Consider the following 17901-nt stretch of genomic DNA (forward strand, 5'->3'; position numbering starts at 1 on the left):
TTTGGCTATCAACTGTTGGTGGAGAGAGTACAAAAGGTGGTGGCAGGTTGAGAAATGTATATTTCTAAGCCACAACAATCGAACTTGGGTTTATTAGAAGTCGTGATAAAGTTGGGTCATGTTGGCATACAGTAGAGTCTACTCCTTGTTCAAGCCTCTCGGCTGACAGGCTGTTGATGTCACTAGGTGGCTGCCTTGCCATTTTTTTCTGTACTCTATTTGTGCTGTTTAGTAGGAATATATTGGTTTCAAACAGCATTTCACCTTATTGAGTTGTCTGGTAATATTATTTAACAATTCTCTATGAAATCTCACCTTTCAAAAGCCAGATCTCATGCTATCACTTGCTGGACAGAGCTTAAAACTGCCTAACAAGGCTACGTTGGATTTCTGAAAGACGTGAAAGGTGTTTGAGATAAGAGGGGTTGCTTCACAGAATCAGCTACTACAAATACGAAAGTATAAATAGTTGTGAAACATTTTTGAGTACTTGTGCTCTCTGTGATTCAGGACCTTGTGAAACTACTTTTTTGTCATTAAATTCGAGAAATTAATCATTCACCCGAAATGACTTTAATTTTTGAAAAACGATACTTAGGAAAATGGAGACATGATAAATTTATTTACATTTGATTCATTATAAAAATTGGAGAAGAAAAAAAGTAATTTATTTATTATAAAAGTACAAAAAGTTGGGGTATTGTGACATGCCTACAAATATTCCTGACTGTTTATTGGAAGCTCTCAATTTAACTCATTAGAACCATGCCTAAAAACTAACTTTCAAGGGTGGTTGATAAGCAATTAGAGGCACCTTTTTAAAATAGTTAGTGATCATGGATTTTGTAACTAGAAAATGAAAGAAAATAATAAGAAATGTGTGGATACCTCTATGAATGAATCCCTTCTTATGATGTCAATCTGCAGGGGGGAAAACTGCCAGCTCATGTGGTTTGAACTGGGAGACAATCAGTGGCATGGCATGCTTTGCGATATATCGATTGTTATGCCATTTAACGCTATAGGAAAGGATCGATAAACAGAGTGTTCGCAGCAAACACCTTCATAATCGATTCTTTACCATGGGTTTAAGTGGCATAATAATCGATATATCGCAAAGCACGCCACACCACTGGAGACAATTCCAGGAATTACTTCAAAATAAATGACATTACACATACATGACACATCTCCATTAATTGGAGAGTTCCTGTAAAAAGACTGAAAAGCGCACTTTTCAACCCTGCTTTTTTTTAAATTGGCACATAGAAATTTGGATTTCAAAAGCTCATAGTGCTCAGTAGGTCGAGAGGAACATCAAATTAAGTATTAAAAATGTAGCCGCTGCCAGATTTCTTGGTACTATATGCGTACTCTTTTGAATTGGTGCCATAAAAAAGAGCAGATTATTAGTAACCGCTTAAAAAAATAAAGAGAAACTCACCTAAATTGATACCCTATTTAAAGTAACTTATAAAAAAAAGAAGACGATATTTACATTAAAATTAACAAAAAATTCAGAACTAACTAAACATAAATACATAACATACAGGGACTAGAAAAATGAAATTCATCACTTAACAAGTATGGGAATCTGCAAATTCCTTTGGAATGAAAATATTTCATTATTTTCATCTTTTATAACACTGGATTTGGAGACGCAAAAAGGCAAACATAAGAATGAAGCTCCAATGTCAAGAATGTTGTAAGAGACAACAAACTGCTCAAATAGGGGACATTACAGAGAGCGTGAGACAACACCTGACGAACCTGAGATATTCGGATGGATGCAGAAGTTCTTGTTCTTGATAATTTTAGAATCAGGTCTGACTTCACAACACATTTCAATGTTGTATCTAAAGTAAAAATTTGTATTGAACGATCATCAACGTTTGTGACTGGATCTGTAAATAGGGACATCATCCCCTAGAAGGAAATTTTCCTTAACTTTTATCAATAGCTGAAATCACTTTTTCTACGACCTGAGAATTTTTGTGGCTCCAGGACTCATATTATCTTTAATTTTTAAGCATTCAAGGTCAAACTTGCGCCGAAATTTCCAGATTTTCTCCCTCCATGCATTTGCAAAAAGCTTAAAAATATTTTCCCAGAAAATAGTGTCCCTTTTCACAGATCCAGTCAGATATTTTGAAATTTAAACATTTTGTGGGCACACTAACATTCACAGCATACTGAGCTGAAAAATAGGAAAGTAAGTATGATTATTAGGTAATTGTTTTCAATGCTTGAATTTCAGAAAAAAAACTATAACGTAACAAAGCATTAAAACTAAATGCGAACAATATTTAAAGAGCGATCTTTTCATTTTGATTTCTTGCAAAGATCAAAAATTATGTTATTATTCTCTAACTCCTTGAGTTTGGAGCTTACATCTGAATCCTTCTTGTTTGATATCACAGCTGATGCGGACTCAGTTTTACTTTGAAAAGCTTGTTCGACATTATAGGAACCTGAAAAAATCATATCAAAACACATAGATTAGGTGTTGGCTCATGATAGGGATGAAAGTTTTTTTTATGAATTTATTTATTTATGGAATACTTCATTGTCATTGAATGGCCTCATCGATGACTGAAGTCGAAAAATGCATATCTCATATTGAGACGTTAAGAGTCTCCTCTCGGATTTAATTTTTAGGTAGAAAACTAATCAACAGTTTCTACTAAAATTTTCAGTGAATTGTCTTCACTCATTTTGAAAAGAGCTCATATTGTTGCAAAACAAAATATCTACTTGATTTTCTTGAGGGGAAAAAAAAACATAATCAGAGATTTTAAATGTTTTTCCCATTCCAGGGAACAGAATGCATAAGAGTAGAGGAAAAAAGTATAAAGCTCATGAAAAGCCATCATAATTTTTAAGAAGTGAGTATAATAATGATTTGGAAAGAGTGATGGTGATTTTGCGAACGTCCATGTGAGATTAAAACTTACATTCTCATTACAGAGGGAAAAAACTCATGAGAGTACAAATTTCGTCTCAGGAGAGCTATGCTGTATGGTGCAACATCAGTTGCGACTAATCAAGAAGGCTAGTGCGGATGCATTTTGGGCCTAATTGGACCCTTCATGAGTGCAGCGCGGCCTAATGATTTTCTTCTTCTAAGCGCAGAGAGGTCTGGTAAGCCAGTCCAAGTTTTCGGCATGCGTCCATGGTGGCTCGCCAACTTGTGTCACTTGGTGAGAGAATTATCCAGACAGCTCCACTAAACCCTTGTTACAACCTGATACCCCCTTTGACAAGAGTATTATATTAATTATTTTGCCAACGTGCCTTCAATTTCAGAATAAAATGGACATTCTCACTAGGGAGAAAAATTCTCAGTAGAGCAAAAAATATCCCTCAAGAGAGTTAGTGTGCACCAAATAGCATAACTCTCTTGAGAGCAGATTCATACTCCCATGAGATTTTTCTCTCTATGATGAAACTGTCAGTTTCGCTTTGAAATTTAACGTGCTTTGGCAAAACCATCAACACTCTGTCTAAATGACAATGTGGCTCGAACTGCGATCAGTTCATGGTAATTATGATTAGATGATTTTACTTTTACTGTTATAGATCTGCCCTGGTCAACACTTTTAACGGGCAAAACGAAAATGTATCATTTTAATTGCTATTTTGACATCGCTATCCATCTCAAGCTCTATTTTCCTTCCCTTCAGTAATTACTGGGTAACTTTTACTGACACGGTAGATTTTCAAATAGTGGGAAGACAAGAAGCAAGAGGTGTGGTAAAATGAAGTACCAGGAGGATGCAAATTACTTTAAAATTTCAAACACTTACTTTTAAAAGAGGGCCACAATAATTTTCTGACATGCTGGAATGGAAGATCGAACATGACAGTGAGAACCGTTGATGTTAAGAATATGAAACTGAATTCACCAAAATTAAACTGGAACAAAAAAGATCAACAATAAATAAGACCATGCATGGATAGAGAAATTTAGTTGAAAGTAAGCTGAACCTAAAGATTATTAGCAAACAAGTCTGATTAACAACGCGTATTAAGTCATGGCAAAATTCTAGTAGACGCTTTTCCGTGGTACAGCAGAAATCTGACTTATTCTTAATTTATTTAGAATCAATAAAAATCTCTAGATTAATGTTCCAGAGAGTCAGAAAACTCAAATTGTGTACATATCATAAATAAACTTAATTTTTAATGAAAATTGGAGGGATTTGCATTTTGCCTTTCTTTGCTCATGTGCTTTGGTACAGTTGTAATAGACAACTTAACTTGGGATTTAACTGCTAGGAATATTTTTTGGGCTTGAAATTTTCAAGCAATATGCCTATATAATTTGAGAGGTCGTACTAAATTTTTTGAATACATCCAATCTACTGTTGCTCAATAGAATTCAAACCATTTTAAAATATTCACCCCTCTTTCTTGGATTGTCACAAATGCATAATATTGTCACCTTCTGAGGGCCAAAGCATCACAAGCGCCTTATACGCTTGGATGCTATGTTGCTAAATATCACATAATTGTTCTAATTTTTTATTTAAAACTTTTTCACTACTTTCATGGAAATTTCAGGAATTAATCTTGATGACAAAAGAGATTGTAGGTAAAATTTCAAAGTAATTATGGTCATTACTTTTCCCATAAAAAATTGGACAAAATTGAGGAGTTCGTCGACATAGAGCCTGTGTACCAATGGTGCTTGTAGTCGTTTCACCGGAAAGTGACGATATTAGACAAAAGAAAAAAAAAGAAGAAAGAGAAAAAAATAATTTACCATCATCCATGGAGAATGCTCCATTGACGTCCTGACTCGACCGATATTGTAGAAGAAAATTGGGAACTGTGTTAAATAAATTGCATATGCAATCTGAGTGAACATTTTGAAACAGGGTAGTGATAGGAATGTTCCAAACCAACCTGAAAAGTGAAAAGAGCATTTAAAATAAAACACGAGCATTCAAAATCATCAAGGTAAATATTTAGAATAAACAACATTTCATGAACAAAGATACATGGCAGTCAGAATAGTTAATATAACAGAATATGTACATCTAAAACACAAAAAAGAAACAAGGTGAGGCAGAGCAAATGAGAAGAAAAAATCACAAAACATTTCGCTGACATTATCAATCGTTGAAAGATAAAAACATTCCTCAAAACTGAATGGACGATACTACATATCAACGGAATAAAATTAAATTATCTGTTTTGTCTTTATATTTTTCAGTAAATGGCAATTCCGGCGTTAAATGGTAAAACATTTTGAGGTTTATTTTCTTTGTCAGCTTGGTCCCTGATATTACTTTTTGTTTTTAGTTTGTAAATTAAAAGAATAGAATTGTTACAGGTACACACATTAGAGTTGTTTTCACGGTGCTCTTCTCACAGCATTCTGCAAAAGTTGATCTTCACAGTCCTTCATCCTCCCAAAGCCCTTCAAAGAATTGACACACCCTCATTTCATGTAAAACCCCCTGTCACCACCCTTCCAGTGGGCGTCAACTTCATCTCCTCAAGGATATACCCAATTAAGCATGTTTTTGGCAGCCTTTCTTCCGCCATCCTCTTAACATGACCATACAAAACTACCTGTTTCGTCATAATGTTGAGTTAGATGTAATTTTTGACTTCCAGAATTTGACACAGTCTATCATTAAGGACACAATCTCTTCTAAAAATTCCAGCTGACCTCTTCAAGAAATCCATCTCTGTTTCTCTTCACATATTCTGTGTCCCATTGCTTTAGCTGCCAGAAATTTTTATCAGTTTCATACTCATACAAAATTAAACAATTAGAATTAAAATTAATAATTTTTTTAAGGTTTAGTTCACAAATCGATACATTTTTTTCTACTTAGCATTACTTTAGCTGCCAGAAATTTTTATCAGTTTCATGCTCGTACAAAATTAATCAATAAGGATTAAAATCAAAAATTTTTGAAAGCTTAGGTCACACATCAACACATTCTTTCTGCCCTTTTTGATCAGCTCTCATTAGGGATCATCAATGAACGAGCGATAATGGAGTAAATAAAAGTACATAAGACATACCTGCATGATTGTGTTCGACCATGATAACACTCCAGACAAGGAAAAAGCCCCAAATAACAGGAGCAAAAGCTGTATAGAAAGCTGCTTCCATTGGGTCGTACTTGAAGTCCATAAATGACATTTTGTAAGGACCGAGAAGAGCCCACAGTCCACTGATTATTGCTACAGTCCAGCCAAAGTATAGGGTGGCCTTGACAAGAATATTTTAAAATTATTGATTTAACAAATTTTCCTGATGACCTCTGATTTCTGACTTAAATAGAAAGTTTTGCACGTTTGAAATTAATAGCTTTTATTAAGTTTGATCGTTTCCAGCCACTGGCTGCAGAAAATTATGAGAAATGTATGTACCATTAACTGCCAATAACTTTCCAAAAATGCGCCTCTCGAAAGGTACCAAGACTACAGTGATTTCAAAAAGGAACCTTTTTTGGGGTATTATTCACAAATTATACATGTTGATTATGAAGCTAAGGTAACTAGCTATTCCATTAGGTACTTTATACTCCTTCCGCGACTGCCATTGTCATTGATGCAGTGACTGATGAAAATGATTGTAACAATGCTTCCTTCTTCTCTTACTTTTCGTTTTTGCAGTGACAATCATGGCGGTGACCAACGAAAATCATCATAGAAAACCATAACAATCGTCACCATTATCGATGACTTGCATTGTCACGGAAGATCAAGAGCAGCCTTTTTGAAAGGCTGTTTGTTTTAGGAAAAATTTTCATAATTTCTGTTAAATTCAGTGTTTCAACAGTCCTTCGGTAGTCATTCAATTTTATTATTAAGTATATCAATTAAAATTGCTTTCTCCGGGTGAATTATCTTCTTTTTTTCATGCTGTGAAATCACTCATTATTTTAAATAACAAAACAAAACGCCAAAACTCCAGACAATAGAACCTATTTTCAATCTTTCATCGAAAATCACTGAACCTTTCATCAGTGAAAAAACAGATAAAATTTCATACTATGATACCATTGATTTCAAACAGGATACATGTCAAAAACTCAATATTGCAGGCTCATTTTAATGAGAAGTTTGGAGAAATTTATTTAGTTCACTTACTAGAGCATCTAGCAGAACATTACTCAGAAATTCACAGTTGCATCATAACTGTAGAGCAGTTTTTTTTCTCTCCAGAAAAGACAGATCTTGGACATTTTCCTTTTTAAAAATGATTGATTCAAATATAATGCTCAGATTTGAATTGATAATACATTTTAAAATCCTTAAAAAGAAGAAGAAAAAAAAAAAGAAGACATGAACACATACTTACTTTAGAAATTTTCAACTGGTCTTTTTTATGGTGCAAGTAATATGCAGTCAAGGTCCCCATCAGATAAATTGTCAACCGATGAGTTGGTAGAATGTACGATAAATTAGCTACATCAAATAACTGTGACACCCTGTAACAATTTTACTTCATTTAGTGGAGGCAAACATAGACATCATGATAATGAGCATTTCTTTTCGGGCAAAATTGTAAATATTGAGCACAAATTGAAAATGAGAAATTTCAGACAAAAGACCACAAATATAGTTTTACTTATAAATAAATCTCCTCATTCAAATGTTATGGATTTTGACTTAACTCGTAAACGATGCAGAGGATATGCACTCAGGTACTAATAAATCCCAGATTCAAACCAAAATGATCACTCTACGTACTAAAAGCGAGGCTTGGCTTAGAAAACTATTTAAGGGTACACAAAAACCACAATTATTATTAAACATTATCATTACAATTATTTTAGGGCTAAAGTAAATGAATGGACAACTCAGATTGCAATGTTGCAGATCTCCACTTAACCAAAAGGTTAAAGATTTTAAAGGCAAACTAACTAACAATTCCTATTGAAATTTTGTGTGAATATTTTTTCACTACTCATTTTTAAAGAAATTACACAAACCGCAAGGAAACATTTGACTGACGTTCCTCATAGAAAATACAACATGATTGGAGATTTTTAAAAGTCAATGTTTAAGAATCTACAATCATGTTTTATATTCTATATCTCACCTTCAAAGGTGAGATATGTGTTTATAGCATTTGGCCATTGATATTCTAAGGAAATTTTGCCAGTGATATCTATTCCTATTATGTACATATTTCATTTTGATTGAAAATTGAAAAATAAAACTTTCGGACTAAAAATAACCATTTCATTAACCTACCATCTATTAAACTATTATTTTGGAACAAGACAAACACTTCAAAATAACTTTGAGCTCTTTAGATTTTAAGAGTCTTTTGGTGAATTTACAGTATATTGTTTCTCATTTCAATTTGCGAATAGAATAAGTTAAGAGGCAAAAACATTTAATTAAATATGTACATGATTATTCATGGTATCAAAGTAAACTTATTGATGCATTCCCTCTAGAAACAAAACGTGCCTCTGCTACAAATTTTGACTGCTTTAAGATGATTTATCTGAATTTTCGACAAAATCCCTACTCCAACAGCAGGCAAGAGTTAAATAAAAGTTTACACTTATACTTACGAGATTCCAAAAACGATAACAACAGTCAAATTATTTTGGTAAGAGACATAAAACCTTAATGCTGTGGATAGGACTGCCATGACAATCGTGAAAGGAATTCCGAATCTAGGCCACCTCCACATGCAGTACACAAACAGTGGTGCAGCGATGAATAATTGCATGTCAATACCAAGTTGATGGGTATGAGTCAAGCACTGTTAACAGAAAAATATAGACATACATATGATTACAAACTCATGAAAAATTTTGGAATGGTGATAAAGGTCATTCAGAAAAGGAGCTACCCTATTATTTATCTATATTCCACACTGCCTACGAGCACTGGAAATATGAAAAAAGTGTACAAACTTGTGCAGATTGCATGCTAAGGAGCAGATTCTGGATTTTCTTTAGTTGCTCATTGTAATTTTCCTGCAATTTTACCCAGGAAAAGTTTACTAACTCGGCTGTATCTCTTGCATGCAACAGACCCTTTTAGTAAAATTCTGTAGAGGAGCAGAATAGCGATGAAAAGGTAGCAATGGAAACATATCTGGGAGTGTTTTCTCTACCCGAAAAGCAGAACATTCTCAGGCACTCCTGCAAATAATTACATACAGTTTTTACAAGTACTCCTAATCATCATCATACTGCACACAAAAAATTAGAGTGACATATACATATGCTGTCACTCTGTTTCAGCCTTTGATAACCAATCCATGAAAGTTAAGAGGGCTCCTCATTACATAGAAATCTATTCTACAGTTACAACACATTTATGTAAAAAGTATTAAGCATAAGGTTCATCAAGAAAATGAGATTCTCTAATTAGGTAGTCTTAAATTTTACACATTGATGAGCTCTACACCAATTTCATGGGTGAAATTCAAAAGTTTCACTCTTGGCATTATTTTGTTTCTAGGTCTCACAGCTTTGGGAAAAATTTTACATATTTGAAAAAAGGATCTTACCAAAATTGCCTCTAGAATACACTCAATTAATACAGAAAGTCCTTAATTTATCAGATTGCGATTTATCGGAGCAATTCATTTGTCCCATGAAATCCGAGAAATTGAGGTCTTAATGTACAGGCATCCACTTTAAAAAAAAATAGTTACTCTTGTGAAAATAAGAAACAAACCATATTTTCGAAACCAAAGTAATTATGTATGTACATGAGACTTCGCCAAGCATTATTTGTGCACAGATCGGCATGCCTAGACACCACCAGATTCCACATAGGCCCAGATCCAAGGGATGGAAGTATGTAAGTGCAAAATAAGATCACTACCAGTAGGTTTGGCGTGAATCTGGAAAGATAATAAAACAGACGAAATTAGATTGATAGAACATTATTGGATAGTTCATTAGAGAGAGTAGGTGACAAGTTCTTCCATTAGGGTGCAAAAAATGTGTGATACCAAGGGTTGCAGTAAAGGTGAGACATGGTAAATGATTAAAGAAAATTTTCAAAACGAGATGACTTTTATGTACAGACAAAGGACATTTTATCTTAGATTGAATAAAAGTTGGGAATTTTGGCTGCAAGGAAAAAGTGCTGTTTCACAGAAAGCAACTAGCATCTTAGAGCTTAGCATGCACTCATGTTTTAGCCGAGCAACCAAAAATTTTGTTAAATAACAATTTCATGTTGTGCAAAGTCACAAACATGACTTTGGACCAGTGAAATAGATTGAGGATTGCTGTTTTTTCCACTAAAAACTGCAGCTTTTTACTTTAATTTTACTTAAAATTATTTTTACATACATAAAGCCGCTTTTATAGCGCAGTCTCGCGCTCTGCGACGCCCAATCACCATTACCCCCTATCTTCCCAGAGATCATCAGGCAATTGGCACCTTCTGATCTCCTCCTCCACCCCTTGTCGCCAACCTTTCACAGGACGTCCACGCTGTCGCCTCACGGGAGGAGCCCAATCAAAAACCTGCTTGGACAACCGGTTTACGGCCAGTAGGTCTAAAAGAAAAAGGGCTACAAAAAAAAAGGCTACCTTTTTTGGTCTACAGTCAAAATGTCCACATGAAAATGCCTATTAAAATAGTGTCTATAGAAAAATATGTCTGCGGTATTAAAATGTCTTTGGTTTGACTGCCTACTCCAAAAAGGTCAAAGTACGTATTTATGTCGTCTGATAAGAATCTCATTTGAAAGTGTATCCTCAAAGACAGGACGAGGCTGTGGATGCTGCAGAAGCTGATGCGTAAAAATTGTGAGTCACATTTCGCGAATAATTGACCCTCTAAATATCATGTGTATTTTATAAATATTTTATTTATTTTATAAATATATTTTATATATTTTTAGTGGCCAACATTAATATTTTGACATTTTCTAAGTGGGTAAACAAACCGTAGACATATTTATCTGTAGACATAATTTCAGTAGGCATTTCAATGTAGACGTTTTGACTGTAGACTAAAAAAGGTAGCCCTTTTTTTTGTAGCCCTTTTTTCTGTAGACGTGCTGTCTGCATACCAGGCAACCGATCGTCTGCCATCCTTCGCACATGTCCATACCAGACCAACTGCTTGGACCTGATATCATGCACATTGTCCTTCTCCACACCCATCATCTCGCACACCTTTTCATTGCGGATACGCTCTCTTCTCGATATCCCCGCGGACCTCCGCCAAAAGTCTATCTCAGTTGCCCTAAGCATGTCTTCAGTTCTTTTCTTGAGTTGCCAGACCTTACTCCCGTATGTTACGATACTCTTCACGATGACGTTGTAAATATTTTTACTTACTTTTATTTGCAATTGATTTGCACTGTTTAAAAATAGCTGATTTCTATTTTCCCAGTTTTGAGTTTTTTTTGGTCGATAATGCTTATCAGGGTTAGGCACGATCATGAAATGGACCATGAGGTGCAAAGGCATGTTTTGGGGTTACCTTAATCCCTTTACGATTGCATATATGTTTCTATGGTTACGCATCTCCACTTGTCTTCTTGTTCTTTTTGTCGTTATTTCCACTCCTTTTTCCCCCTTGTCCCTACAATCCCAAAATAAGTCTTTACACCAGTTTCAAGATTACATTAACTCTTGAAAAGTATTATTAACGAAAATAAAAAAACTCAAAGTTGGAAAAGTGGACATTATTAGCTTTTATAGAACTTAATTCAATTGTGCTGGGTAATTCACGAGTAAAAAAGAAAAAAAAAAACAACATGAGTAAGTCGTCCTTGCTTTTTTTTCTTTTTCTTTGGAGCAACTAAGTAAGTAAAAGACAAGACAGTTTAATAAAACTAAACTTCATGCACATACATCAGCTCCCATGAAAGCTTAAGTTATTGGTTCCAGTGCTTGCAAAGAAGTTTATTTTGTACAGATCATATCTTTTCGCTCGGCCCAAACCATAATTGGCTGTGAAAAATTCTGCAGTTATACTATTTTAAGATCCAAGCAAGATCCCTGTTCATCTAAACGGAAATGCTATGGAGATATGTTTGTTTAGTGGACTTCAAGATTTTCATGAATAGGGAATCGGAAATGAATTTAATTTACATCAATTTTAATTTGAGAAAATTGGGGCTCTGTTAAAATTCCCGTATCTTACTGAATGCTTTGAAGTTGAAATAATCTCCTTGAATGACTCAAATGCTCTGTCTTCAACGTCATAAGGTGAAATTGATACATTTTTGTCTTGATGTAAAAAGGGTGAATACGCCGTATGAACTTGTTTGGTCTAAAATACATGGGAGAAATGACTTGCATTTCAGAAAATTTTTTAAAAAAAAACAAACCTGCACCATCTGTTGGCATAGATGTCTACTAAATTCAGCTTGCTATTCTTGCTAAGTTGTTTTAAAAGGTTGGCTCCTGTTAAAATTCCACTAATGTAGATGAATACATCGGTGTAAATGATGGCAGTCCTTCCAATCACAGACCATGCTCCACTCATATTCTATCAGAAAGAGGGAAAAAAACAAAAACTCATGAAAATGCATACTATCAGAAATCGCTGATATAAATGAGATGGCAAATTCCTCAAAAGAATTGTCTTTCGGTCATTGATGAAATCAAAATGTTAATTTTCTGATCATTCTAATCAAAAGTTATGCTACCTATGCAATTGAAGTTGCTATGATGCATTTTCAAGATATTACTTCCAAGACTTTGGCACAGTCTCCAATTGAGCATAAAGCAAAATCACTGTTGTTCCTCACTTTACCATCACTTCATGGATCATCTTGTCCCTTCTGTGCAACAAGTAGTCTTATAGAGAATGGTTTCCATCTACCGTATCCATTTTTTCCGCCTTTTGCCATCTGTCTCCTTCTCACTCTGGACGACCAGTTATTGCTTGCATCACATAAATAATTAATTCAGTTTTCCACATACCTTCCATTTGTTTCTGCCACAGATGGATATGTGGGACCTGATTTTTTATAATTTCCAACCACAGATATCTCAAAAATGGCACATGGGATGTCTCGGTCCCACCATGTCTGGTTTTACAACATATCTCAAGGAAGATATAAAATTCCTGATCTTATGGTGTTTATTACCCCTTGAAAAATTATAATTTTAATGCTGATTTGTGAACTTTGAAGGAATAAAGAGTAAAAAGTATTGCTTGAGTCGCATTGTCTTGAAAAGAGGTCATTACAATTGCAAATCAGACGTACCAATATTTCTTTCACTAATTGTAAACAGAACTTGAATACTTACTGTAACCATCTGATTTCTGTTCACAAACGGTATGTAAAATAGGGCCATGGTTTTATGGGATAAAAGCAGAGCAATGGCAGCCAAAAATCGAGCGCCATGCAGGCACGGAATCTCTCCTGGTCCTGGTTTCATGTCACAAATAACATTCAAATTGCGACGCACAGAAAAAGCATACAGTAATTTGCCTGCCAGCCCCTTTTCTAAAGAACAATAAAAATGGAAAAGTAAGAGAAAACCACAAGAAATGTAGTCCGAGTGGTGCAAGTAATCATATGGTAGAGCAATGCTGGATCCTTACTATTCTGAGGAAAAATCCAAGCTGGAAAAAACCAAAAGTTAGAAAATATTTCGTGGTTCTGAATCTAATGTTGTCTTTTTTTGGCTATAATTTCCTCTCAAAGTAGAAAAATAATTCAACCAGTCAAGAGAAAACCAGAAAGGAAAACCTCCCATAAACACCTGAATAAAATAATCTTTTGGACTAAAAAACTTCCATATGCTACGGAAAGTTTGTAGAAGTTTGTCTGAATCTTCTTATACATGAACGTGCAGGACATGAGGCAAGTTTGGTCCAAGTAAATAGAGAATGCTGAGTGAAATTGCTCTTTCATTTCAAAATGAGGCAAACTATGTGACACTGAAACAAATTTGTTCTGAAACTTGAAAAAATACATTTTAGAAAAGAATACTTATAATACTTTACCCAGAGGGGCACAAAATTACCATTCAACTTGGGAGTTTCTGTTTCCGATGCACTGGTCCTGTAATCCAGAATAGTTGCCACCATGCACAGGAAGAGGAAGAACAAGAAAAATAACCTGCAAGAGACATAATAAAAAGTAAAACATTAGCAGAAATTATAGAACCTCATAACGATCATGTTGAAGGTCACTACAGGCACTGGAGTTATTTTTTCCCCAGAAATTTGGCTGTAAACATTGCAACCTACCAATCATGCCGGCGACGGTTGTGACATTTTAAGCAGTAAAAGCTGAAAATGAAGCACAGTCCATCGACTAACTTACACATGGTTATAACTGAGATAAATCGTTTAAAACACTCATTTTGCATAAGAATAGGTGAAATGAGAGATTTTTCATCATACATTTTACAAATAAAGCATTCATGACTGAAATTTGACACTTTACGTAGAAACGCGTGCTCGACACTTTTCCATTGCGTGAGCATTTAATTTGAATATCCTCATTTTTCTGAAGTCCTTAGTGCTCTAAGGGTCTTCAATGTTTCTGACCATTTTTCCACGGCAATTCGTATTTTAGCCTCGATAAACTTCAGTGAGATCGTAAAGACACCTTCAACAAGAATGAGAAAGAAAGCATCAAATGACAAGAGTGGGCGACGGTCAGTGCTCCGTGAACTTAGGTATTGTAATGTTTGTATATTGCCTGATAATGCGATGGAATGATTTAAAAGAGAAAAGCTGTTCTGACGAGGAAGTTTACTTTCCGAAGCTTCAGATAGATTCTTGGAAAAGTAGAAGCACTAGGCACTAACTGATATTTAGGTAGGTATACATACCCATCACTACAGATTTCACACACATTTATACTCTATCAGTGCAAACGTAAACAAGGGAGGAATGCTGTTTTAAAGGTGTATTACGTTGAACTGGGTCACACAATTTAATGTTTCATTCAAAATTCTAATTTATGAGCCATTGCACGCAAGCTGCAACAATTTGTAAACAAAAATATAACCTACTCAACACCACAGACGACCTGCGTGTAAATCGAGACTTCCTATTGGTTCCCGCCAATTCAGTGCCGCGCGCGGTAAAATATACAAATTGACGCGCCACTTTTCAAATCAGCGGGGACTACTCTAATTGAGCGCATAATGAAAATAGGCAATGTCGTTGTGGACGATGTGAATTTTATACGGCACAACATACTTAAATTTTCGATGAGCTAAGTGCTAAGTCGGATTACTTTAATTTTCCATGCCCGAAGACCTTTTGGTTGACTTTATGATACATGTTGAATCTAGCAACGTAAAAATATTCATAGTCGCCGAACTTTGAAAGCTTGCCGCGACCATTCGTTACCATAGTTCGTCGGTTGGCTGACATAAAGGCGTAACTATACACATTGAGATGAGCCCGGAAAAGAATTAAGTTGTATGGATGGCAGGGTTCATTGCAGATTGTAGTTACGCCCTTATGTCAGGTAGGCGACGAATTATCTGTCGCGCGCAAAAAAGCGAGACAGAAAAACAGGGAATTTGTTTTCTATTCTTGCATGTTTCTTCCTATGGCGATTTCATATTAGCACTGAATACTGAGTACTCAGAATACTGAGTATTCTGAGAAGTTATTATTGGTGCCGATCTGTGTGCGACGAATTTTCGGAGAGTCGCATAGGTGAAGGGTCTAAAGGTACTTGTCCACAACATTTTTCTAAACCGTCAACCTCATCAAAAAGATATATATTTGGACCGTTTAGTAGAAAGGAACCAAACCACATTAGCTTTTGCCAAATTTAGTTCGGCAATTTTGCACATGGAAACGGCTGTGCGGATTTTTGTGCAAATTTCAGTGAATTTTCTGCATAGTACATAGCAAATACCTTTAACTTCCCGAAGTAATCCGCACAAACGTTCAGGGCCGGATTAAGGGGGTGGCGGTGACCACATGGGCTTCGGCTCATGGCGGCAAATCTAGGGGGCTGCAAATTTTGCAATTTTTTTAAATGTAGGTATAAAAAAAATTGGATTCAGAAAAAAAATTACAATCGAGAAAAGGCTACAAAATCTCTCATTTCCTGAGAGTATAGTAATTTATAATTTTGTCGTCATTCAGTGATACAAGAGACAGCACTTTTAATTAGTCGAGTTAAGAGAGAAACCAAACACACAATTTGGCCTGAAACGACTTAAGGAGAAATGATGACGAGGATTTGAGATGAAAAGAAGAAGCCCTCGGCGCGGCGATCGGCATGTAACACATATTAGCCCCTACATGACTGCACGAATACTTCACGCATCGCGGCAAACACGGTGCGATCAGCGTGAAACGCATAGCGCCTGCGAACTGCGTGAACACTTCACGCATTGCATCAAACACAGTGCATTCAGCAGCGGTCGGCGTGAAACTCATAGCGCCTACAAGACTGTCGGAATACTTCACGCATTGCGCCAAACACGGTGCGGTCTGCGCGGTGAGGCGGTGGAACTGGTGGAAGTTAAAATCATTAATCCACATATATGTTTGTTCTTTCATAATTTTTTCGTTCATTTCTTATGAATGGAAGGACTTGTCCACACAGAGATAGGTTTACGAGACTTAACATTCGCGCGAAGTTCCGTGAACTTTTGCTAGTAGTGTTGACAGGGCTTTCCCAAAAAAATGTGTTCAACACAAGTAAACGCGTTTGATGCACCCCTCCCCCACTGGCACGTTCATTTGATTGTTTTTATTGCTGTTTCAAAACGAATGAGAAGTGAACGGCAAAATACAGGCGGCGGCAAGTAGGTAAATCCGGCCCTGGTATAGTACATAGCAAATACCTTTAAATTCCCAAAGTAATCCGCGCAAACGTTCTCCTGTACAATATTAAAATGCCCAGTTTTTGACAATAGCTGATGTGGCTTGGTTCCTTTCTGATGAACGCGGTCCGTTTGATGGACGATCGAAAGAAAATGGCGCTACACTCACACAGCAGGAGAGGTGAGATGGACCGGGGGGATCTGGTGCTTTGATTGACACATATCGTGTCGGACGACGACGTCCAAGGAGAAGTTGCCTGAGTGGAAGTCCCGCGTGGCTCCATCGAGCACCTGCCGAATCCGTCGCTCGACGTCAGTGTGAGAGCAGCTCGTCGGAACGCACAGAGCCCAGTCGCTACTCGAGAAGTGAGGAATACGGTGACCAGGCTGAAAACACCAAAAAGCTTCCATTATGAAAGTGCTGTGGATCCGTGTCTCTTAAAAATTCAACAAACATGAGCATGATTCAAAACAACACACAAAACGCTTTATCACAAAAAAATGGATTGCTGGTCCAACTTGGCAACGCGGGAAAATTTTGGGTGAACTTGCCAATGCCGGAAAACTGCGTGTCTCGTTACGGCTAACGTAACTAACGAAGGAACGCAACCCCATTTTGCGGTTGCAAAATTGACTAAAACAATTCAATTTTTTACAAGAATGTACCTAAGAAATTTTTGTCCGAAATTTTTCTGATTTTTGTATGAGATCTGAGGAAAAATTAGTGAAATTTTCAGTCAGAAATGTCCAAGATTCTCCTTAAAAAAAGTAAATTTTGGGAGGGGAAATTTGGCGACACTGAAAAGCAGTTACGTTCTTTCGTATGGCGAACGATGGGTTTTGAGCATCCGACAAAAATCCTATACATCTTTATCACACAGAAGCTGAGGCTGCCTGGATATAAAAAATAATGAAATTCAACGAGCTACATCAGGTGCGCACAGGTTATGGAAATTAAATCGGTCTAGTGGCTAGTGCTCATTCATGTTTACCGTTCTAAAGCGAGACAGAATGTCTATCAATAGTGATTAGTGTGTTGCAATCTTGCACAGCTTAATCTCAGTCGAGACATGGCGTCTCTCAGGGTCTTTTTCACTGAACTATAAGTATATATCGACGGTGAAACTACCAAACCACGTATCTCGGTTTGCGACGTCGCAGACTTCCTGTC

At 36.1% G+C, this 17901-nt stretch overlaps 1 protein-coding gene across 1 annotated transcript in view; it reads right to left on the minus strand.

Annotated features, from left to right (window-relative positions):
- Nucleotides 1-655: 655 nt before the first annotated feature.
- LOC109032129 (nose resistant to fluoxetine protein 6) overlaps nucleotides 656-17901 on the minus strand; it is a 29663-nt gene continuing 12417 nt past the window's right edge. Inside the window, exons 4-14 of the mRNA XM_019044100.2 lie at nucleotides 16900-17117; nucleotides 13950-14044; nucleotides 13227-13426; nucleotides 12299-12459; nucleotides 9676-9844; nucleotides 8556-8749; nucleotides 7328-7457; nucleotides 6043-6232; nucleotides 4766-4908; nucleotides 3807-3915; nucleotides 656-2471 (exon numbers count right to left, since the gene is read on the minus strand). Coding sequence (XP_018899645.2) covers nucleotides 2323-2471; nucleotides 3807-3915; nucleotides 4766-4908; nucleotides 6043-6232; nucleotides 7328-7457; nucleotides 8556-8749; nucleotides 9676-9844; nucleotides 12299-12459; nucleotides 13227-13426; nucleotides 13950-14044; nucleotides 16900-17117 — 1758 coding nt within the window. The 3' untranslated portion in view covers nucleotides 656-2322. The remainder of the gene's footprint in view (nucleotides 2472-3806; nucleotides 3916-4765; nucleotides 4909-6042; nucleotides 6233-7327; nucleotides 7458-8555; nucleotides 8750-9675; nucleotides 9845-12298; nucleotides 12460-13226; nucleotides 13427-13949; nucleotides 14045-16899; nucleotides 17118-17901) is intronic.

The sequence above is a fragment of the Bemisia tabaci genome, chromosome 7, assembly GCF_918797505.1.
Source record: "Bemisia tabaci chromosome 7, PGI_BMITA_v3".
In the NCBI taxonomy this organism is placed as follows: Eukaryota; Metazoa; Arthropoda; class Insecta; order Hemiptera; family Aleyrodidae; genus Bemisia; species Bemisia tabaci.